The sequence below is a fragment of the Stomoxys calcitrans genome, chromosome 2 (assembly GCF_963082655.1).
Source record: "Stomoxys calcitrans chromosome 2, idStoCalc2.1, whole genome shotgun sequence".
Classification (NCBI taxonomy): Eukaryota; Metazoa; Arthropoda; class Insecta; order Diptera; family Muscidae; genus Stomoxys; species Stomoxys calcitrans.
The window spans coordinates 68,369,833-68,393,455 of record NC_081553.1 but is presented as its reverse complement, the minus strand read 5'-3'; the positions used below and the strand labels follow the sequence as shown (position 1 = coordinate 68,393,455).

The 23,623-nt window shown below is 41.9% G+C and overlaps 1 protein-coding gene across 2 annotated transcripts in view; it reads right to left on the bottom strand.

Annotated features, from left to right (window-relative positions):
• Window positions 1–23,623, bottom strand: part of LOC106082240 (uncharacterized) — a 53,199-nt gene that overhangs the window by 5,216 nt on the left and 24,360 nt on the right. For both annotated transcript variants that reach the window (XM_013244629.2, XM_013244630.2), the window contains exons 3-7: window positions 16,722–16,958; window positions 16,371–16,627; window positions 9,861–10,078; window positions 9,472–9,741; window positions 9,190–9,373 (exon numbers count right to left, since the gene is read on the bottom strand). In XM_013244629.2, the coding sequence (XP_013100083.2) occupies window positions 9,190–9,373; window positions 9,472–9,741; window positions 9,861–10,078; window positions 16,371–16,627; window positions 16,722–16,958 (1,166 nt within the window). The remainder of the gene's footprint in view (window positions 1–9,189; window positions 9,374–9,471; window positions 9,742–9,860; window positions 10,079–16,370; window positions 16,628–16,721; window positions 16,959–23,623) is intronic.

Below are 23,623 nucleotides of genomic sequence, written 5' to 3'. Positions count from 1 at the left end.
TTCATCATTTTGTTTTACTTTACTGTTTAAGGATAATAGAAGTGCGAAAGAAAGTTTTTTCCATTGAAATGCTAATTACAATAATTTGATGTCTGATGATGAAAAGTGTGTTGTATTAAATTCTCTATCTTTCTTCTGCTCACTTCTGTTGAGTATCTAGATCCAGGAACTCTGCAACTAAGGTGGGGTGTGTTCATAAGCGTAGAAAGGCCTCTGGGTGGTGCTTAGTCCACCAGTTTTAGCAAGCCCCTGAATTTTAAAAATGTCATTGTTTTTTACAAAATTTGCTAATTTTATTGAAATTTAAAGGATTTTAGCCCCCATCCTCCCCAGCTGGACTGGCTTTGCTAATGGGTGTGTCCAGAACGATTTGGGTCTGAGTCGAGTGGGCTTGGCTGGGCTTCTCACCGGTGACGTGGGTCGCGTGGTCCCTGAAACGCCCATCATGTACTTTGGCATCAATCTTTGCTCTGTAGCAGTAGAGGCGGCTGCACTGGCCGGGTCGTAATTGAGCCAAACTTACTCTGGTTTGCCGGGAGAGATATACTTCCTCAGGTGCGATTTTAGATGGCATAGTACCTCACAAATGTTGTCGCCAGGATTCGAACCCGGGCGTTCAGCGTCATAGGCGGACATGCTAACCTCTGCACTATGGTGGCGGCAGTTCTCCAAAAATAACAGTCATACTGTAGCTTTGCACCGTCTGCTTCCGTGTCTGCATTAATGTCGTCCAGACACGCATGATATGCCTTTTGATCTTGTGGTACTCTCTTGAAGCGTTGAACCTCTCGCTCTAGATCATGAAGATTCACCTTGAGGCTTCTGGGCGTTGGATACCTATCCACAAGATGATGATTTGGATGGTCCCTGCGATAACAGCCCAAAAGGTATTGCAAAGACAGCTTATTATTATGTCTTCGCACGGGTAGGATCTTTGTCTTCTAATGGAGGTGGTCCACATGAGAACTGAAGAGACAGCCCGTCTCAGTTCGAACAGCGGTATTCTGACAGATTAGGTTAGGTTGAAAAAAGGGTGCGTGTATTTATCCTCCCTATGCCACTATGGACATACACCTAAGCCAGTAATCGGCTTGTTGTGCGCTCTAACTACTAAAAAGTAACCTCGTAAAAGAAAATCTAAGTTAGGAATAAATCGAATCAACAAAATCCTTAATTGCTTCCATGCCACGCCCCTAAGTTGGTTCATTTGTGGTATTGTGCCCCACCTAAGTGCCGTCTGTTAGTCGCGAAAGCCGAGCAATGACAAAGGAAATGCTCCAACGTCTCATCATCACTTCTTTCTCATCCCATCTTTCCCTACCGCACAGATTTTACAGAAGTGAGGTCGCAGTCCTATGTGTCCCGTTTTGATACCGAAAGCTTTACTGATATCCTACTTACTTCCTTTCAGTAATAGCCTTGTCTTCTCACGATCTGGATCTCCCCATAGGATCGACATTCTACCGACCGTTTCGCTGTTCCACAGGGTTGCATGCGCATTCGTTGCCCACGCCCTTAGCTCGATCTGCGTCGACCCGAAAGGCTTCGTGTTAACCAAGTTTATTGACGGCAGTTCTCTAGCCTTCACCGCCAAATCGTCTGCTTTCCCAGTTACTCCGCTATGGATCGGCACCCAAACGATGCGGAACGCACCATCCTCAGAGATGTCATTAATCTCCTTCTTTCATTCCAAGACTGTTCGTGATCTTATCGTCCTGATAGTTATTGCACTTATGGCCTGTTCAAGTCCGTAAAGATCATACTCGACGTCCTCGCGTTAGCACTACACCACCCCATGCATAACGTGATCGTCCGGATCTCCGCCTGCAGGACCGTATTATGGTCAGGCAGTCTAAGACAGATCTCAGTCCCTGGATTCTCAATGTAGATCCCCAGTCACACTCTGTCCTCTAGCTTTGATCCATCCGTGTAACTTTATCTTCCAGATGGCAATACTAGGGTTCCGGCAATCCACGACTGTGGCGCTGACAGCAGTGCACTCGACCTCAAGTGTCGTATCAGGTATCCGATCGGAAACCTCTTCCATTCATTCCATGTTTCCTATCGTCGCATCGATTATGACCTGCTCCTATCCTCTATCCATTCACCCATCGCTGCAGTGGCTACCTCGCACTTAATCTGTATGTCTATGGGTCGAATATCTAGAATAATCTCCAGTGCCCTAGTGGGGGTATCTCTGCGTGTTCTCTGAACTTGTTGTATTAGCTTTACGTTGCACTTTTTCTCCATCGCAGTCCACCGAACTATTGAGGCGCAAGTAAGTATCGGTCTAATCTTTCTGCTATAAAGCCAGTGGACTATCCTTGGATTCAGGCTCCATTTCGAGCCTACGGCCCATCTATACTGCATGTTACACAGTTGACGAGACCACACTGGCGCTGCATAACTTAGCACTGACCGTACAATTGTTTTGTACGTGGTCAACAAGGTTTCTTTTTCAGTACCCCAAGTGCTGCGGACAAGTGACTTGAGGACCTTGTTTCTATTTTTGACCTTATGGCAGATTGCAGTGGCATGTGCGGAGAATGTGTAATAACTGTCAAATGTGATACCAATCATTTTGGAACACTTGTTGGTCGGAGTCATTACTCCGTCGACTATCACATACGGCTCCCAAACCTCCTCATGCGTGTATTTTAGAACAAAGTGGCTGAGGATTTGGTGGCGGATACCAGGAACATAAAATAAAAATTCGTTGAAGCTGAGAGATATCACCCCGCCTTGAGGAACTCTACGGTGTTTCGACTTCTTATCCCAAAATTCCACGAATGATTGGCGACCACGCAGGCAATTCGTGACCCAATGATTCAGGCCTAACTTGAGGGACGTGTTGACAATGTCCTCAAATACTTTGGCATAGCTGACCGTGTCGAATGCCTTCGACCTATCGAAGGCCACACGGACCGTCCAGAGCCACACGGACCGTCTAATCACATGGCCTGGGCTGATGGAAACCACGGCAAATGTGTGCGGTGATGGCATGCAAAGCAGTCTTCAAAATCCATGCTGATGTTCGGCGAATGGAATTTTTCCAGCGAGGTTCGGGAATAGTTGTCCCTCAAGCGTCTTGGCTACTGGTGAGTGAAGGGAGATCGGTCTGTGCGACTCCCGCTTACTTGGGTCACAGGCTTCATTAGTTGGATCACACTGCACATCTTCCAAATATCGGGTATTGTATGTTCAAGGACTGGTTGAGAACAGTTGTAAGGTACTCGACCCCAGAGACATCCAGATTCCTCAGCATCAGTGTAGAGACTACGTCGGGGCCCAACGCCTTGGATGACTTGGCGCCACGGATGACATTCATCACTTCGTCCACGGTAAATTGTGATGCCTGTCCATCTGCTCAAAGACCACGGATACGACGAATGGTTCTCATCCAACCTTGTCACTCTAGCGGTGTTCAATAAATTGTCGCTTGAAAAACCTGACACATCTTTTCGGGTCAGTCGCAGTTACATCGCCAAAAGTTACTTAGGTCGAATCAACCCTCCTACCGCGGTTCATGGGTGACATTACTGTAGACCACAGCTTGCCTAAACCGGTGGCTAAGTTACATTGCTCTAAGCGTTCCAGCCACAAATTCCGATTTTGTTCGTTGACTGCCCAATTAATTTTCAGATTCAGCTCTCTGATTCGGGGGTTAGTAGGGTCCGTGCAACGAATCCGTCCGTGCAAACCCATCACGCTCGTCTGCGAGTACCACTCCCTGCGACGGGAAATTGCGCGGAACTTGGGGTATTCGACTTGCTGGTATAAAGCGAGCGATTGTTGCGTTTATGATGTCCCGAAATTTCCACATTTGAGGGGATGCCAGCTCATTAAAGCGGCGACTAGTGTACTCTCTAAAGCCTACCCAATCGGCCTTCTTCTGATTGATAAACGTCCGGCGCTCAGAGGTTATGTATTCGGGTGGTCGATCGATGTTGAGGAGGGGAGGTGCTCCGATCCCTAAGAAATGACGGCTTGCCAGCATAGGTCACCCAGGAGATCAGGGGATGCAATGGAAATGTTTGGCGTGCTTCTGCACGGGGGCATCCTCATTCACCGTGCATAACGTGACACCTTTAACCTGCTCTGTCAAAGCTATGCTTATCGTTACTTAGAGGAGAATGCCATGAAACGTGTTACGCCTTGAAATCTTCTAGAACCAATCGATTATGGCCAGATTGTAGGTCACTAATGCCCTGCCTGTAAACTTGGCCATTATTTGGATCACAACCACCAAACGGCGGTATGTACACATTGTACAGCTCTATCTGGGCAGTACCTGACTTGCCGAGATAGAGCTATCCCCAAATATTCCTTGAAGGGGTCACTAACGACAGACGCAGGCGAGTTTGCTCTGTACCGCACTGAATAGTGTATCACCAAGGCTATTATTTTATTTGCAGGGTGTTCAAGTTGTTCAAATATTTCTATTGTAGTGATTTATAGATCTGTCGCTCATAAAAAGTTCTCATATAATTTAGTTTTTTTTGTTTTTTTTTTTTTTTAGATTTAATTTTTCAACATTCGCAGCGTTGGTGCAGATATAAACAGGTGAGTACAGCTTCTAATCAATTAATGATTTCTTTTAGAGTTTATCTTTATCTAGTTTATCTAGCAGAATGATGTTCTATTGTTAATTTTGGTTTAACGGTAGGCTACGTTTTAAACGTCCCATGCCCGATGACATTAACATTGGGTCGTATGCCAACATCTTTTGCGGGCCCTACTTTTTTATTATTTCTTAGCCAAGACACGAACCTGAAATTTTAACAGAACTGTGTTAAGGGATTAACAGAGCACTGTTAATTGGTTTTTTATATATTTTTGCTGCTTAAAATTAAAATCACATTTAAAGAATTTGTCTGCCACCATAAAATGTTTAATAATAACCAAACCCCCAGACCTCGATGTAAAACATACATATGTCTTGTTGACATATATGAGCCATTTTTGGATCCACCATCATAAGATGGGGGTATACTAATCTAGTCATTCCGTTTGTGACACCTCGAAATATTCTTCTAAGACTCCATAAAGTACAAAATATTCTTGATCGTCTCGACATTCTGAGTCGATATAGCCATGTCCGTCCGTCTGATAGCGCTCGAACGCATATAGCTAGGCGCTTCAAATTTTCCACAGATACTTAATATTGACGCAGACAATGTTATAATACTTCCAAGGGGTAAGGATCCAAACTAGCTATGCAAAAGGGCCGAAGGGGTCTTGCATATGGCATATGACTGGGCCAGAGGTCTCAATGTTAACCAGAGAAGACTGAAATATGCCTGTTCACGAGGAAGACCAAAGTGGGCCAAATCAATGCACCACGTGTCCTCAATAACAGGATTTAGATATCCGACAAGACAAATATTTAGGTTTGATCTTGGGCAGGAAACTAAATTGGAAGTGTTACGTTCAGGAGCGTACTGAGAAGGCTCACAGATGTTGGGCACTGTGTAGGTGAACCGTAGGCTCGAAATGGAGCCTGAATTCGAGGATAGACCACTGTCTCTACATGAGCGTGATTAGACCAATACTTAGTTACGCCTCTGGTGAACTGCGATGGAGAAAAACTGCAACGTTAGGCGGAGCGATAAGGACCACTCCTGCTAAGGCACTGGAGACTATTCTAGATATCCGACCCATACAGACAAACAGATTAAGTATGAGGCAGGCATTGTGGCGATGGGAGAATGGATAGTGGATAAGAGCAGGTCATAATCAAGGCGACGTTAGGAAACCTGGAAGGAACGGAAGAGGTTTCCTCTCGGATACCTGAGACGACACTTGAGGTCGAGTGCGTGGCACTGCTGCGCCACAGTCTTGGATTGACGGACCCTAGTATTGCCATCTGGAGAGTGGGCCGGTCTCAGACTGTCTGACCATAATACGGTCCTGCAGGAGGAGATCCAGGCTGTCACGAAATGCGTGAGGACAGTAAACAGGCCATAATGGCAATAACAACCAGGACTGTAAGATCACGATCAGTGTTTGAATGTAAGGAGAAATTTTGAATAACAGCTTCTCCCATGACCTTCGACATACGTGTCTAATATGGTCTGAATCGATCTATAGCCTGAATCGATCTATAGCCTGATACAGATATTAACCGATTTCCCGATTATGCTTCTTGAGCCCCTACAAGACGCAATTCTTATTCGAATGGACTGAAATATTGCCCAATAACTTCTACTATGGTCTTCAACATTCAATTCATTTATGGTCCGAATGGGACTATAAATTGATATAGCTCCAACACCATTACAATTCTTATCCATTATTCTTTGTTTGCCGAAAAAGAGATACCGCGCAAAGATCTCGACAAATGCGATCCATTGTGGAGGGTATATAAGATTCGGCCCGGGCGAACTGAGCACGCTCTTCCTTGTTATAATTAAGACTAGCTGAACAGGGACCGCTCCGCTGCGCCTTCTTTCAATCTTTTTTTTCTGAGCCCTATTCTGACACGGGCGGGAAATAAATCCTGTTTTGGGGTGCTGGTATGCCCTTTCAGATATTTCGCCTAAATGTGGAAATAATTTTCGTGCTCTACTCCCAAATACCTTTCATTTGAGTCGGTAAATATATCCAGTATGGGGGTATTTCAGGGGGTGAGGTGGACGCCTATATATCAGATTCGTAATCTATTCTGAAATACATTTCATTTCAGCCCCACATTGTCATTATAGGTTTATATTTCCATTTGGCGGATTTTGGGGTTGGGGAGGCCCCATAGACCCCTTAGATCAAATTTTTATAACAGATGTGTACTACACTTCCAAACACATTTCATTTGATATCCAATTGGCAAATAAGCCCTGCTAAGGGGTTTTTGGGGGTGGGGAGGCGTCTTTAGATACCAAGGAATAAATGTTGATATCTGATTCTTACTCTACATTTAAATACCTTTCATTTGATATCCATATTGTCCCAATTGGTAAATATGCCCTGCGGGGGATTTTTGACGGTGGGGAGGCCCCTAAGACACCAATGAATAAGTTTTTGTGTCAGAATTGTACTCTACTCTTAAATACCTTTCATTTGTTATCCATATTGCCGAAAGCGGTGAAAGAGTTTTGTTGTGGGGTGTTTTGGGGGTGGTTGACCACCACAACACTTTGGCCGAAATTTATATACCAAGTTCGTACTGTACTCTTAAATACCTTTCATTAGATACCCATATTGTCCTAATCGGTAAATATGTCCTTCCATGTGGGTTTTGGGATGGGGCGTCCCCCCCAGGTTATTTGACCCAAAAATTTTATAGCAATTTCGGATTTTTGGGTGACATACCAAATTTCACTTAAATCGGTGCACTCATCTCCGAGAGCTGAGGGGCCCGGACCCGTCTCCATACCCCAATTTTCAAAAATGCCTAATCTCGGAGATGAGTGCACCGATTTAAGCGAAATTTGGTATGCCCCCTTATTGTCGCCCAAAAACACGAAATTGGTATAAAATTGTTGGGTCAAAAATTTACTGGGTATTATAACTTAGTGAATTAGTTTGTAACACCCAAAAGAAAGAGAAATAGACCCATTGATAAGTATACAGTCGATCGGTATACTTATCAATGAAATCACTTTCTGATTCGATTTAGCTATGTCCGTCTGTCTGCCTGCCTATCTGCCTATCCGTCTGTCCTTGTTATTTTGTCTACAAACTACAGGTCGCAATTTTCATCCGATCGTCTTCAAATTTGGTATGGGCGTGTTTTTCGGCCTAGCGACGAAGCCTATTGAAATTGGAAAAAATCGGTTCAGATTTGGATATAGCTCCCATATATATATTGGTCCGATTTGCAGTTATACTGCAATAAAATGGTCATTTGCTATCCGATCCTTTCGAAATTTGGCAAGAAGGATTTTCTTATGACTCCCGACATCACAGGTGAATTTCATTAAAATCGGTTTAGATTTGTATATATCTCCCATATATGTGTTCGTCCGATTTGCAGTAATAATGCAATAAAATGGTCATTTGCTATCCGATTCTCTCGAAATTTGACAGGAAGGATTTCCTAATGACTCTCGACATTACTTGTGAATTTAAGAGAAATCGGTTCAGATTTAGATATAGCTCTCATATATTGGGTTGCCCAAAAAGTAATTGCGGATTTTTTAAAAGAAAGTAAATGCATTTTTAATAAAACTTAGAATGAACTTTAATCAAATATACTTTTTTACACTTTTTTTCTAAAGCAAGCTAAAAGTAACAGCTGATAACTGACAGAAGAAAGAATGCAATTACAGAGTCACAAGCTGTGAAAAAATTTGTCAACGCCGACTATATGAAAAATCCGCAATTACTTTTTGGGCAACCCAATATATATTTTTACTCCTAGAGCCACTGCTAGCGTATTTATTGACCAATCTTCCCAAAATTTTGTACATCACTTTCCTCGACGACTGCCACAATGTCTATAAAGTTTGCTCGAAATCGGTTCAGATTTAGACATAGCTCTCATATAAATATATTCTGATCCGATTTGCAGTAATATTGCAATCAAATGGTCATTTGTTAACCGATTCTCTCGAAATATGGCAGGAAAGATTTTCTCTTGCTTCTCGACATTATAGATGAATTTGATAGAAATCGGTTCAGATTTAGATAAAGCTGTCATATATGTATATCCCCCGATTTTAACTTCTAGAGTCACAGCAAACGCATTTACTGACCCATCTTGCCAACAATTTTGCAAAACGCTTTCCTCGACAACTGCCACAGTATCTGAGAAGTTTGCTCGAAATCGGTTCAGATTTAGGTATAGCTCCCATTTATATGTTGGTCCGATTTTGTGAAATATTGCAATAAAGTGCTAATTTTTTAACCGATTCTCTCGAAATATGGCAGGAAGGATTTTCTCTTGCTTCTCGACATTATAGATGAATTTTATAGAAATCGGTTCAGATTTAGATATAGCTGTCATATATGTACATCGCCAGATTTTCACCCCAAGAGCTAATGCAAGCGCATTGTTTGACCAATCTTGCCAAAATTTTGCACAACGGTTTCCTCGACGACCACCATAGGGTAGGTGTAGGGTATTATACAGTCGGCACCGCCTTACTTTTGCCCTTGCTTGCAGGTTAAATAAGAGATTATTTTATTTTATAAAACTTTTTTAGAAATTTGCTTCGTTTAAAATGTTTGAAAATTTTTACCGCAACTTACCGTCAAGTCATTTGATGCTTGTGCCAATTGATTGCGTGTGAGATCATATTGGGCAGCTATGTGCCCAGCTGTTGATAAGGCCTCTTGAATTTGTGGCTTTAGCGGCGATTGTCCTCCGGGACTGTAGACAGGACCTGGTGCTGATTGTGATATGATGTTATTTCGGTATTTGTTGTTGAAGAAACTGAAAATGGCAAAATTGCATCAAATTATTTCGGTTTTAATTGTCAAATCTTTTTGGTGGGGTGAGGGTGGTGATTTTTGGGATCGAGTTCAAAGTACCTTTGCTTGTCGTCAGGCGTTTGAAATGGATTAAATGTCTGACTAGTGGCTTGAGGCTTTTGATAATTTTGTGGGGTTTGGTTTAGAATATTTGGTTTTTGTAGAGGTGTTGAGAATTTTTTGTGTGGTGGTGTACGCTTTTTCTGTGTGGTAAAGGGCGTTGTGCCCAATCCCCAAGCGTGTAATTCATTAGCATCCTCGCTGGAGTGCGGTTTAAAAAAATTTGAATCGTCTTCGACATGTGCTACACGATTAATATCGCTTATATATCTGATGATAACATGTGATGTTGGTGTTTGTTTTTGAAAAATAAGAAAATAATTGAATAATTGAAATATGTATTAGAGTGTGTAGTGCAAATTTTTGTCTGTCTCTGTGCTAGAACTCACTCTGATCCTAAGCCAGGACCGGAATTTTCCCAACCACCCTCATAATGTGCATGACCATGACCGTGGCCGGGACCATGACCACGACCAGGTGGTGGGGGACCATAGTTTTCATGTATAGGAGCTCCATGTAGATAGGTTGAAATATGTCCTTTGGGAGGATGTGAGTAAATGACTTCGGGTACATTGGATGCCTCCGCCGAATGCCATGGAGGAACAACCTGAAAAATAGAAGAGAGATAAGAAAATTCAAAGCTGTAAATATGCGTAAAACTTGTGAAAATAAACCCACTTGGCATATTTTTCTTAAGCTTATCAATTTTTGAAAAATCTTTAGGTGTGGAGGGTGCTTCTCCCACCTGCAAAAATGAATCTTGACATTACCTAACTATTAATTTACATAAGAATGATATGGAAAGAAGCCGTTGAGATTGCCCTAAACAAACAGCCAAATGCCATTTCTCCGCATAAAGTCATAATGTAAGATATTATGCAACTAATTCAACGATATTTCACCCAACAGCAATAAAATCTGAAGAATGAACATCATCAGCATTAAACATCAAACACACGCAAACAGACCCAAGACCAAGACGACACTCAAAGATACTACCCAAAGATATCTATTTACATATGTTCGACTTATCCCATCTTATTTGTCAGTCCAATGCATAAAAGTCTATCTATGTAGCCTTGGATGCTTTCACACATCCACACCATCATTACCATACGAATTTGTATACGAATGGGGGCCAATAAAAGCGATATCGGATGTATGAACCGGAGAGAGGAAGATACTCTGACAGCCAGACATACTTCACCATTTGCCTTTAAGCCAAACAAATGCGTTAGAGTGTAAAATGTTAATAGAATATTTAAGGCTCGTTTCTTCTCCGGTAGTAACAAAATCTGTTTTCTCTTGTTGTTGGTTGCCATTGGTTGTTGTGCTGAATATCATTTCGCTTTCGTTCGGATTAAAGTGTCAAAACAGTGTGAAAAGATTCAACTTTCTTTAAAATGCTGTTATCAGAGAGACACACACACACACAATGGGTGGAGATCCATTTAACGAATAACAATTAAATGTAAATTTTTTATTATAAAAAAGTTTGATAACTTTTGGCAAAAATATTTGCAATATTTTTTTGGAAATCAAATTTGGATGAAATTTTAGTATCGAAAAGTAAAAGCGTGCCAAGTTTGGCCAGGCCGAACAAAGGCAATCCTCCACCATGGAAAGCTTTTGCCAAGTTCTTTACCCGATATCTCTTCTTGGACAAACATAGACTAGTGGATAAGAATTGCTATGGTATATCAGATTATGGGCCGATTCGGGCCATACTCGGTTTGGATAATGGATACTATAGTATAAGTCACAGTGCAAAATTTCAAGGTAGCCCTAAAGGGACTCAAGAGATATATTTTGGAAGTCATAGGATTAGTCGTTGTGCAAAATTCTTATCAGCCAAATCAGACATGAACTGCGACCTCTAGGGGTTAAAGGAGTGCAATCCGGAGATCGTTTTATACGACAGCTGTATCAAGTTTGGGCTGATTCAGACCATACTTGGCACATCTGTCGTATGTCATACAAATGGTCATGCGAAACATTTCAACCCAATCGAATTAGAATTACGCCCTCTATAGGTTCAAGAAGTACAATCAGGAGATTGGTTTATATGGGAACTGTATCAAGTATTATAAAGGGTCTTGGCCATTAAAGTTAATATAAGCTACGTGCTCCACTTTCAAATACATTTTATATAAGCCTCATATTGGCATGATGGAGTGCGGTGTACCCCAGGGTCATTGTCCCGAAATTAAGTATCAATTTCCATAAAATCAATCAATTTCCTCCCCAAATAGCTCTTATACAATATAATAGGGAGGTATTTTGTGGTGGGACGGCTTCCCAACTACATGGCTCTTCAAATGGATATCAAATTCGCTTTTTTCTCTCAATCACTTTTCGTTTGAGCTCTAAATTATCGTGATTGGTCAAAATGTCTATTTGGCGGGTTTTGTTCGTTTTCTACTCTCAAATACCTTTCATTTGAGTCCCATATTGTCATAATGGGTCAATAAACCTATTTGTCGTATTTTAGGAGAGAAAGCGCCACCTGGACTTGATCGCAAATTTCATATACCTTAGCTCCAAAACCCCATAAAATAGGTTTATTTAACGATCATGACAATATGGGACTCAAATGAAATGAATTCGGGAATAGATTACGAATATGGCCGCGAAGAAGGAATATACTTTATAATTTTTTGATATCGGAAGGGGGCGGACCCTCCCCCGTTAACCCAAAAACTCCATCCAAATTCGAAAGTGGACCGATAAGCACAATATGGTTATCAAATGAAAAGTATGCGGGAGTAGATAACGAATCAGGCACACCAAAAACATGTCGAAGTGCAGGGAGTCACCCCACACCCCAAAAACACCCAAAATGGGCACATTAGGCAATCACGGCTATACGGAACTCAGTTTGTTTGTTCCATATAGACTCAAAAACGGCAGAATCGATTTTCTCCAAATGTTCGCATATTGGATGGACTGGAAGGAAACATAGGCTATACAATTTTTCGATATCGGAAGGGGGACGGACCCTCCCCCTTACGATAAAAACTCCACCCACAATCAAAAGTGGACCGATCGGGACATTATAGGTATGAAATGAGAGGTATTGGAAAGAGTAGAATACGAATATGTTATTAAAATTTGAGTCTAAATACCCATCGGGCCGCCCCAACCCCAAAACTTCCTCAAACAGACATATTGGAAGTTCATGTCAATATGGGGCTCAAATGATAGGTATTCGGGGGTAGATTTTGAATCTGACATACAAAATCAGATGGAAGTATAGGGGGTTACGACACTCCTCAAAAACACGATTAGACCCATTATGACTATATACTTGGCTCAACCGATTGTCATAGATTGTGTACGTTTGTCTGGAAGGAAACATAGGCTATATAACTTTAAGATATCGGGTGCAGGCGAACCCTCCCCTTTAACCAAAAAACGCCACCCATATCCGAAAGTTGTCTGATGGGCACAATAAGGGTATCAAATGAAAGGTATTGGAGACCAAAAAACGAATATGGTATTAAAATTTGGGTCCAAATATCCAACGGGCCCCCCGTATTTGAGACGAAATGTCTGAGGTGCCGTATCTCCCCTAATGAGAACATTACACTAAGGAAGAACATTACCTCCAGGAACCGAGAAGGATCGAATTCTCACACATCAATGAGTGTTTCGCTTCAAGTTTAAACTCAATGATAAGGGACCTTTTTTAATAGACGAGTCCGATCGGCGTCCCGCAGTGCGACACCTCATTTGGTAAAGTTTTTTAAATTATCATACATGGCATTGTACCTCGCAAATGTCGCCAACATTAAGAGGGGGGATAAACATCGCTTTGTACGATGTTCTCGCCAGGATTCGAACGCGTTCAGCGTCATAGGCTAGAACGGCACGAATTTGATATTCGCATTCACGGCGAAATATCCCCATCCTAAAAACATGTCCGGCCCGGTTTAGGCTAGTAATATATAAAAATGAGAATCGAACCACAAATGTCTTCGGAAATTGCAAAATACGAAGCCAATATGGACCGAAATTTCATTTTAAGCACTTTCCAGCAAAAAAAGATTTTTTAAAATCGGACTATTTTTTCGGTTTTAACTCACAGTCCTTTGGAGCTTTCAATACGTCATTGCCCGGCTTCGTGGCTAAGAGACTCCCACATTTTGGTGGGCACACAATACCAGATTTTAATCCATTTAGTAGCGTGGAATGAAATTAGGAATTAGGAATTTCTGATTCCTCCACCATAGAATGGGTGTCTACTAATTTCGTCATACTGAAATACTAATCTGAGGTCCCACAACGTATATATATTCTTGATGCTCTTGACATTCTAAGACGAATTAGCCATGTCCCTCCGTCTGTCTATCGAAAGAACGCTAACTTTCGAAGGAATATTGCTAGGTACTAGAAATTTTGCCCAAATATTGGGTTGCCAAAAAAGTAATTGCGGATTTTTTAAAAGAGAGTAAATGCATTTTTAATAAAACTTAGAGTGAACTTTAATCAAATATACTTTTTTGCACTTTTTTTCTAAAGCAAGCTAAAAGTAACAGCTGATAACTGACAGAAAAAAGAATGCAATTACAGAGTCACAAGCTGTGAAAAAATTTGTCAACGCCGACTATATGAAAAATCCGCAATTACTTTTTGGGCAACCCAATACTTCATTTTATTGTACGTCAGCTGGGATTGTAAATAGACTATGTCGCCTCTAGATAGCGCAGGTCTTACCCAATTGGGCTGAAATTGTGTTTAAGTTGTTTTGTTATGACTTTCAACAAAAGTAGGGTCCAAATCGGTTCATAACCTGGAATAGCTGGCATATAAACCGATCTCCTGATTTGACTTCTTGAGTTCTATACGACGCAATACTATTCAAATTTGACTGCATATGTCGGTGTGATTTGGTGTGGCTTCCAACAAATATGCTAAGTATGGTCCACATCAGTTCATAACCTGGTACAGCTGTCATATAAACCGAACTGGGGTTTGATTCCGGGCTACTTACTATCCGATTTGCCATGAGGTTTTGCATGGAGTGTTTTGTTTTGACTTCCAACAACTATGTATAGTTCAAATCGGTTCATAAAATGATAACCTCGGAAACACCTCGAAATATGCGTCTTAGACCCCATAAAGTATATATATTCTTGATCGTAGTGACATTTTAAGTCGATCTTGCCTTGTCCGTCTGTCCGTCCGCCTGTCCGTTCGTCTGTCTGTCGAAATCACGCTTACTTTTGAAGAAGTAAAGCTAGGTGCTTCAAATTTTGGACAAATACTTCTTATTAGTGTAGGTCGCTTGGGATTGTAAATGGACCAAAACGGTCCATGTTTTGATATAGCTGCCATATAAACCGATCTTGGGAGCCTCAAGAGGGCGCAATTCTCGTCCGATTGAACTGAAATTTTGCACATAGAGTTTTGTTATCACTTCCAACAACTGTGCTTAGTATGGCTCAAATCGGTTCATAACCTGATATAGCTGCCATATAAACCAATCTTGGGTCTTGACTTCTCAAGCTTTTAGAAGGCACAATTCTTATCCGATTTGACTGAAATTTTTCACATAGTGTTTTGATATCACTTCCAACAACTGTGAGAAGTATGGTCCAAATCGGTTCATAACCTGATATATTGTAGCTGCCATATAAACCAATCTGGAATCTTGACTTCTTGAGCCTCTAGAGGGCGCAATTCTCATCCGATTTGGCTGAAATTTTTTACATCGGCTCCTTTCATGACCTTCAACATACGTTATGGCGATATGGTCAGAATCGATCAATGGCTTGATACAGCTCCCATATAAACCGATCTCCCTAATAAAATGGTTTTTTTATTATTAAATATTTGCTGTTAACTTTATAACAGAGCTCTGTTAACGTGTTAACATTACGCTGAAAATTGAATTGGTTTGTGTCTCTACTAGTTAAAGTTAACTTTATCGTCACGGACATAACTTTATATAGCTCCACTGCACCTCTGTCCTTTTTCATTATTCTTTGTTAGCCTAAAAAGAGATACTGCTCAAAGAACTCGACAGATGCGACCATGGTGGAGGGTATATAAGATTCGGCCCGTCCGAACTTCACGCTCTTACTTGTTATTAATTATCCCAATTCGCTGTAATTTTGTACAATGACTTCTACCATGGTCTCTAACATCCAAACCATGTATGGTCTGAATAGGTTCATAACCTGACATAACTCCAATGGCATAGCCATTCTTATCCATTATCCTTCGTTGGATAGATACGAGGCATGGAACTTAACAAATGCGGTCCATGGTGGAGGATATATGAGATTCGGCCGGCCAGAGGCAAGTCGATCTTTGGCTCAATAAATAATTAATACCAACACCCTCTTTTCAACCTTACCTTACATAATTTTTTACCGATTGTACAAATACAACGGTATGCCAAAGTTAGTATACCCAAATCCAATTGTGAAGGTCATACAAATATGCTTTAATATATTTGAAAATTTGTTATCCCATTTCTTTTGAGCAACTTGAAGCTGATAGTCGATGTGATTTGTCCTCTCACTGTATCATATGAAACCATTAACAGTTCTAACGAACAAAATTGCTTAAAGTCCCGTTACAGTGACCTGTATTAAATTCTTTCCCCATTCATTCAACATTCTTGGCGGATTAGCTAATGTCTTTGATAGCTTAATATCCATTTTTCAAATTGTTTATGCTAATTGGCTAATTTGCATATGTAATCTTGTAATCGTCCACTGTGTGACAAGATGTTTGTGTTCAACAAAAAAAAAAACACAGACAGCATCCACGGGTTTTATGAAGCAACACCATCTCCCCATTCATGACTTGCGAACACTTTCAGTATTTTTTCTTTTGTTTTTTTTTTGTTATCTTGGCTTTCTATGCTCATTTCCATTTCTATTACTCACCGTATGATGATGATCAATGTGATGATGATGATGATGGTATTTCGTGGTCGAATGATATGTCTGCTGATAATACGAACATAGCTTGAAGAGATGTGACAATGCCGGAAATAGGAAGAGAAGGAATTTCAACAGCAACTTTTTGGCTGCTCCCACACCAATGATGAGGGGTAGTAACCAAAATAGTTTAACTTTGATTATCTTAATGATCAAAACAAGGGCCAAAAATGATAACAAAATTTTGCTCTTCATTATTTTTTCTAAAGGAAAGGAGAGTTTAAAGAAAAAATCAAATTAAAACAGAAAAACACTCATGAAAGCAAAATCTCTTTTAAATATTTCGTTCACACTTACGAAGTTTCTTCATGAGAATCAATCCAGCCAAACGTGCACCATTGGTTGGCTTTGGTATTAGCTCCAGTTTGGCTATGACACCATTACCCTCAATGGACTTGGGTGAGATGCGAAATGTGGCCCCATCAAACATCATTTCGGGCAATTTCAATTCAATGTTGTGCGTCATGGCAAATTTTACACTTTTGCCATACAATGCATTTGTGACTTCCTCGATTGGTGTTTCCGTTGTTGGAGCTGCAATAAAAACACAATAAAAATGAGAAAATGAGATTCGGGAATTGTATTTTCTATTGGGTATTTGAAAGTTAGTTAATTACACGCAATGTATAACACCTGATGGTCTTAGGATGCTACAAGGAGTAGGTTCTATTGTAAGGCAAAGAAAAACAAAATAAAAACTTCCTAATCTATAGTAACCTTACTTTAATTGGCTACGACAGAACTTTTGTTCCACTAGCCAAACTTAGAATAGCGTGTCATGCGTCTCGATCTTCTGCGCTCATTCTAAAATCTCTGACACCAAGTTTCGAGGTGTCTCCCACCACTTGATCTTTCCATCGGGCTTTTGGTTGTCGCGGTTTGCGTGTACCCATGCCTCAGAACCATATAACAGCACGGGTAGTATCAGTGTCTTGTAAAGTGTAATCTTCGTCTGTCGAGAGATGGCTTTGTTTCTAAACTGCCTACATAATCTGCCAAAGTAGCATCTGTTTGCCAGTATTGTTCTACGCTTTATCTCAAAACTGTTGTCACTCGTTTCGGTAACGCCAGTGCCGAGGTAGATAAAGTTGCTTTACTTTACTTTAATTGGCTACGACAGAATATTTGGTCCACTAGCTGAACGTTAAATAGCGTTACAAGCGTCTCGATCTTCTGCACTCATTCTAAAATCTCTGCCACCAAGTTTCAAGGTGTCTCCCACAACTTAATTTTTCCATCGGTCGTTTGGTCTTCCCGGTTTGCGTGTACCACCGTGTTTGCCTTCAAAAGACTTCTTTGCTGGAGCTTCTTCATCCATTCTGACATCATGACCTAGTCAACGCAGCCGTTGTATTTTGATGCATGTAACTATGCTATCGTCGTCATACAGCTCATACAACTCGTGGTTCATACGTCGCCTATATTCTCCGTTAACGCAAACTGGTCCATATATTTTACGAAGAATCTTTCTCTCAAACACTCCAAGCACTCCCTCATCTGCTTTCACAAGTACCCATGCTTCAGAACCATATAACAGCACGGGTAGTATCAGTGTCTTGTAAAGTGTAATCTTCGTCTGTCGAGAGGTGGCCTTGTTTCTAAACTGCTTACTTAGTCCAAAGTAGCATCTGTTTGCCAGTATTATTCTTCGCTTAATCTCACAACTGGTGTCATTCGTTTCGGTTACGACGGTGCCGAGGTAGATAAAGTTACTGACTGTCTCAAAGTTGTGGTTCCCAACTTTCTCCATTTTCTTTATCTGCTCGGTTGTACAAGGCTTTTTGGGAGTGGAGACCATCCATTTCGTCTTATCTCCATTTACTGCCAGACCCGTTTTCAGTGACTCTCTTTCGATTCTTTCAAAGGCTGCAGTTACTACTTCCGGTGACCGACCTATGATATCGATGTCGTCAGCATAGGCGAGTAGCATGTATTGTCTTGTGATTAGTGTGCCATATCTATTCACATCGGCATCTCGTAAAATCTTCTCCAGTAGGATATTGATTACACGATAGGCTGTTTCCTTGTGTGAAATCGCGTTTGGCATTGGTTCGGAGAGATTCTTTCCTATTCTTACTGAGGAACGCGTATCAGCAAGTGTCATCCTGCAGAGTCTTATTAATTTTGCAGGGATTCCAAACTCAGACATGGCTTGAAATACCTTTGAACGTAAAGGGGTTTCAAAAGCGGCTTTGTAGTCAACGAAGAGGTGGTAGATGTGGATTTGTCCTTCTCGGGTCTTTTCCAGGATTTGGCGCAGTGTAAATATCTGGTCCAGGGTGGACTTACCAGGTATAAAGCCTCATTGATAAGGCCCAATTATCTCATTGAATTTAAGTTTTATTCTTTCACAAAGTACGCTCGAGAGTATCTTGTATGCGATGGGGAGGAGACTTATTCCTCTGTTGGCACATTCCGTCTTGTCTCCTTTCTTGTGTACATGACATAGTATGCTGAGGTTCCAATCATTGGGTATGCGTTCTTCTAGCCAAATTGCGCAGATAATCTGATTCATACGCCTTATCAGCGTGTCGCCTCCGGTCTTAAAGAGTTCAGCGGGTAACCCGTCGGCTCCTGCTGCCTTGTTGTTCTTCAGACGGGTCACTGCTACATGGACCCCATTCTGAGTAGGAGGTGAACATTCTATACCATTATCATTGATCGGTTCTGTGGTATGCTCTTCGCCGCCAACGTTGAACATTAGCAGTTGTGTAAAATATTCGTTCCATATCCTCAGCATGCTATCTGTGTCAGTTACTAGTTTTCCTTCTTTGTGTCTGCAGGCGGATATGCCTGCACCAAAGCCATCGGTTTGATGTTTAGTAGCCACCGGAGTAATACTGGAGACAAGGTGTTTCAGTCTCCGACTAACCAGAAATCCACAGCCGAATGCATGCTTCATGTTGTGGCAGCTATAGTATAATTCGTCACCGTGTGGTATTCCTGTAAGACGGTAATATCTGCCTTGTAAATAGTTCTCCAATACATCCGCCAGCGCGTATACCGCACCTTCTCTATAAAGGGTGCTGACATTCCAGGTGCAGATCCGCAAATCATGGTTCTTTTTTTGTTTGCGTGGGTCGTCAACGTTGGAGGGGTCCGTTTTTACTATTCCTTTGTTTCTCATAGTATTCCGTGGTCGGCTTACTGGGCCAGCGCCCCAACCGCATGGGTTTTGTGGGATTGCACATGCAACCCTCGTTGTGACGAGCCGCTTGCTCCAAGATCCGACGCTCACCTCCAGCCGCCCCTAACCTGGGAACAGACGATGATGTTGGCCTTTGGTTATTCGAAGGCGCCAATAACTCGCCTTTTCATCTCGAGTACCATTGGCACTCAGTATTTAATTAAGAGCCAGTGCCAACTGACTCCACATTGAGGCTCTCCTCTCGAAAATCGCTGACTGCCAGCGGCCGCATTCGCAGCTTTTCCGCTTAAAAACCTAGCTTTCCACCATCCGCAGCCTGTGGACGCGCCCGATAGCTTTCAGCTAAGCTTCCCGTGGTAAAGATGGACACGACACAACTCGGAGCTCAAGTTCCGGCCTGTGTGGTGCTCATAGTTATGTCGTGCCGGCTGAGAATCTGTAGTAACCACCATCACTAATTTTGGCAAAAAATATTTCGTAATTAACAAAGTTTGTATTAGGATCTATTCCAGATATCCGACACAATCATACAGATTAAGTACAACGCAGCCACTGCGCCTATGAGACTTAAGGCCATCGCGTTATAGTAGAGCTAACGATTGGAAATTTGGATGGAATGGAAGCTATTTTGGATCGGTTACCTGAGGTCGAATTCGAGGCACTACTGCCGGGCACAGTCATCGATTGACGGAACACAGGTATTGTCATTGGGAAATTCATGCTACACGAATGGATCAAAGCTAGTTGACAGAGTGGGACTGGGGGTATATGTTGAGAACCCAGAGACTGTGATCTGTCTTCGACTGCCTGACCATAATACGGTCCTGCAGGCAGAGATCCGGCCGATCATCGAATGAATGAGGTTGTATGGTGTTAATGCGAGGAGGACAGTAGACTGGCCATCTGCGCATAAAAACCAGGAAGACAATGTCACGAAAACTCTCGGAGTGTGAGAAGTACAGTAACGCCTTTCCTGAGTATGTCATGGTGCGCTTCTTTTGGTTACCATATGTTGGAACGAAAGAAAAGGCGAATTGGCCTTAGGGACTAGAAGACAGTTATCTTGGAATTGATGAATTCGAAGCCTTTCGGGGCGACGTAGTCCGAGTTAGGGAGAGCACAACGAATGCGCATGTAGCACTGTGAAACAGGAAAATAGTCGGTAGAACAATAAAAACCCTACATGGGGTTCGTGATCGTGGGAAGACGAGGCTTTTACAGAGAGCAAATAGAAAGGAGCTCAGTATGACTTTTGTTATCATTGAGTGCATCCTTATGTCTTCTAGGTGCGTTTAGGTGTAGGACAAGTGGACAATATGACGTAAAGTTGGGACATTTCCTATGTAAATGCCCGATTTGGCCGAAATTTGGAAAAAGGAGTTTTTGTTTAGACATATCTACATCTGTGCCTAATATGGTCCAGGTCGGCCCAACTTTAGGTGTAGGTGCCATTCAAACGTACCCCCAATTTTTGGTATTTTTGCTCTGGAACCCACATTTTTGTTCCAATTTTCCTTAAATATACCCCCAAGCCCACTCAGCCCCTAGCTTTGATCCATCCGTGTAACACCATCTTCCTGACGGCAATACTAGGGTTATGTCAATCCAAGTCTGTGCCACTGGCAGCAGTGCCTCGCACTTGACCTCAAGTGTCGTTTAAGGTATCCGGAAACCTCTTCCATTCCTTCCAGGTTTCCTATTGCTGCCTCGATTATGACCTGCTCGTATCCTCTATCCATACACCCAACGCCTCTAGGCTAACAAAGATTCTGTCCTCGCTACTTATTACGGTGTCTAGTGAGGAAACACTAGAACTATTCGTTGATAGACATTTCCCGGGAAATTCTAAGAAGTTAAGACTCCTTTAAATCGCTAGGCCCTGATGATTTATCACCGCTTGATTTATAAGCTGTGTCTGATAGACTGGTTCCTTAGATTAGGGAGATACACTCTGCATGTATCAGCATGTCATATACACCAGTGGGATGCAGGGATAAGAAGGTCATTTTCTGAAAGCAGGAAAACCTTACCATGCGAAGGTGAAATATTTTCGTCCTATTAGTTTGTCATCCTTTATGCTGAAGTCTCTTGGAGTTTCAAGGCGTCAACTCTACCATAAGAAAGTTTGTTAATAACTTAATTACTAAAAGATGCATAACACCTCTCCTCTACTTTGGAATATAGCCATTAACAATAAATTATTGTCTCTGGAAGGAAAAAGTGTAAAAGTGGTCGCGTATGCTGATGACGTGGCAATTGCGGTTAGGACATAGTTTCCCAGCACTCTTAGAGATATACTTCAGGAAGTTCTACGTGCAACAGTAAAGTGGGCTACCGACAGAGGTCTAGGTATAAGTCCGTGCAAGACAGAAGTAGCTCTTTTCAGCAGAAGATACAAGTGGCCTACAGTGTAACCTGTCTCGTTGCGAGGAGAGAATGTTCCATTTACAGAAAGCGGAAAATAAGTGGGTGTTTTGTTGGACATGAATATTAACTTCAAAGCCAACATTGCCCTATACACCTGCAAGAGAGCCATTGGCAAAAGTGGGGGGCTTAGACCGCGCGTCATGCATTAGGTATATACTGTCGTTGTCAGACCTATAATTAAATATGGTGTTGTGGTCTGGTGGATGGCGCTTCAAAAGTCCACCTACTGTTCAATATTCTACCGGATCCAAACGATGGCTTGTTTGTGCATCACAGCCGCACTGAGGACGACACCATCTGACGCTCTGAATTGAATGCTACATATAATGCCTCTAGATATTGTGGCTACGCAAATTGCAGCGACCACTGCCGTGAGGCTAAGTAAGCTTTCTCTTTGGTCATGTGGCGGCTACAGACACTGTGTTATCCTTGATACAATATCCGATGTTCCCGGCAGTGTCGATTACACCCTACCTGATCCGCTTTTCGATAAAAATTACTGTACCATTATTCCTGGGAGAACCGATTGGAACTACAATATCCCTGGTAATAGAAGTTACATAGACTTCTATATGGATGGTTCCAAACTAAACGACCAGGTGGGCTTTGGGGTATACTCTAAAGATCTAGAACTGGTCATATCGAAGAGGTTACCCGACCACTGCAGTGTGCATCAAGCGGAAATCCTTGCAATTCAGGAAGTAATGGAATGGCTAAGATTTAATGTCATAACGACGATTGACATAAATATCTTCTCAAACAGCCAGGCAGCCAATAAATGCCTGGAGTACATATTTCTGAACACAAAAACCACCCTGGACTGTCGCAGGTCTCTCAACGAGACAGTTCAAAATTCACCTGAGAATTGTAAAGCGGACGAGCTTGCGAGACTAGGAATACACACACATTCCAGGGAAACTGAAAACTGTGGGTATGTCTTTAGCGGCATGAAGCTAAGTTTTTAGGACCAGGCCCGATGGACAACGAATGATAGATGGTCACAAAGAGGGGCTGTGACCATTCCAAAACTATGTGTCCTAAACTAGACTTGAAGACGTCTGCCGCTTTGCTGTCACTGGCTAGAACAGACGTCTCAGTCATGGTGTCCGTCATGACAGGTCACTGCCTAATCGGAAAACATGCTGACAGACTGAAGGTTGCCAGCAACGACTTTTACAGAAGCTGTGTGCGTATCGAAGAAGAAGAGACTATGGAACACCTTCTGTGTCACAGGCAGTCAGAAGGAGTTCCACTTTAGGTTCTCATTTCTTTGAGAACCTGTCTGATTTAGTGGATGTAAACATTGCGCATTGTTGGGCTTTTGGAAACGATCTGGATGGTTCAACGGTAGGAAGTAGAAGGCATCTTCCTTCTTCTGTTCCTGTGGTATCACAATGGACGAAAGCGTCTAAGTGAGTCTGCAGGCAGACTGTCACTTAAACCTAACCTAATAAGTTTTTCAGTTTATATTCTAATATCTTTTTCGTAAAAATTTTTGCTTCTCTGCTCTTTAATATAAGTCAACGTTCGTATAAGTTTTACATGTCCACAAAAAAAGTGAAATTTCTGAGGTGTTTTAATAATTGATAACCCAATTTAATTGCAAGTGTATATGCATGGCAGA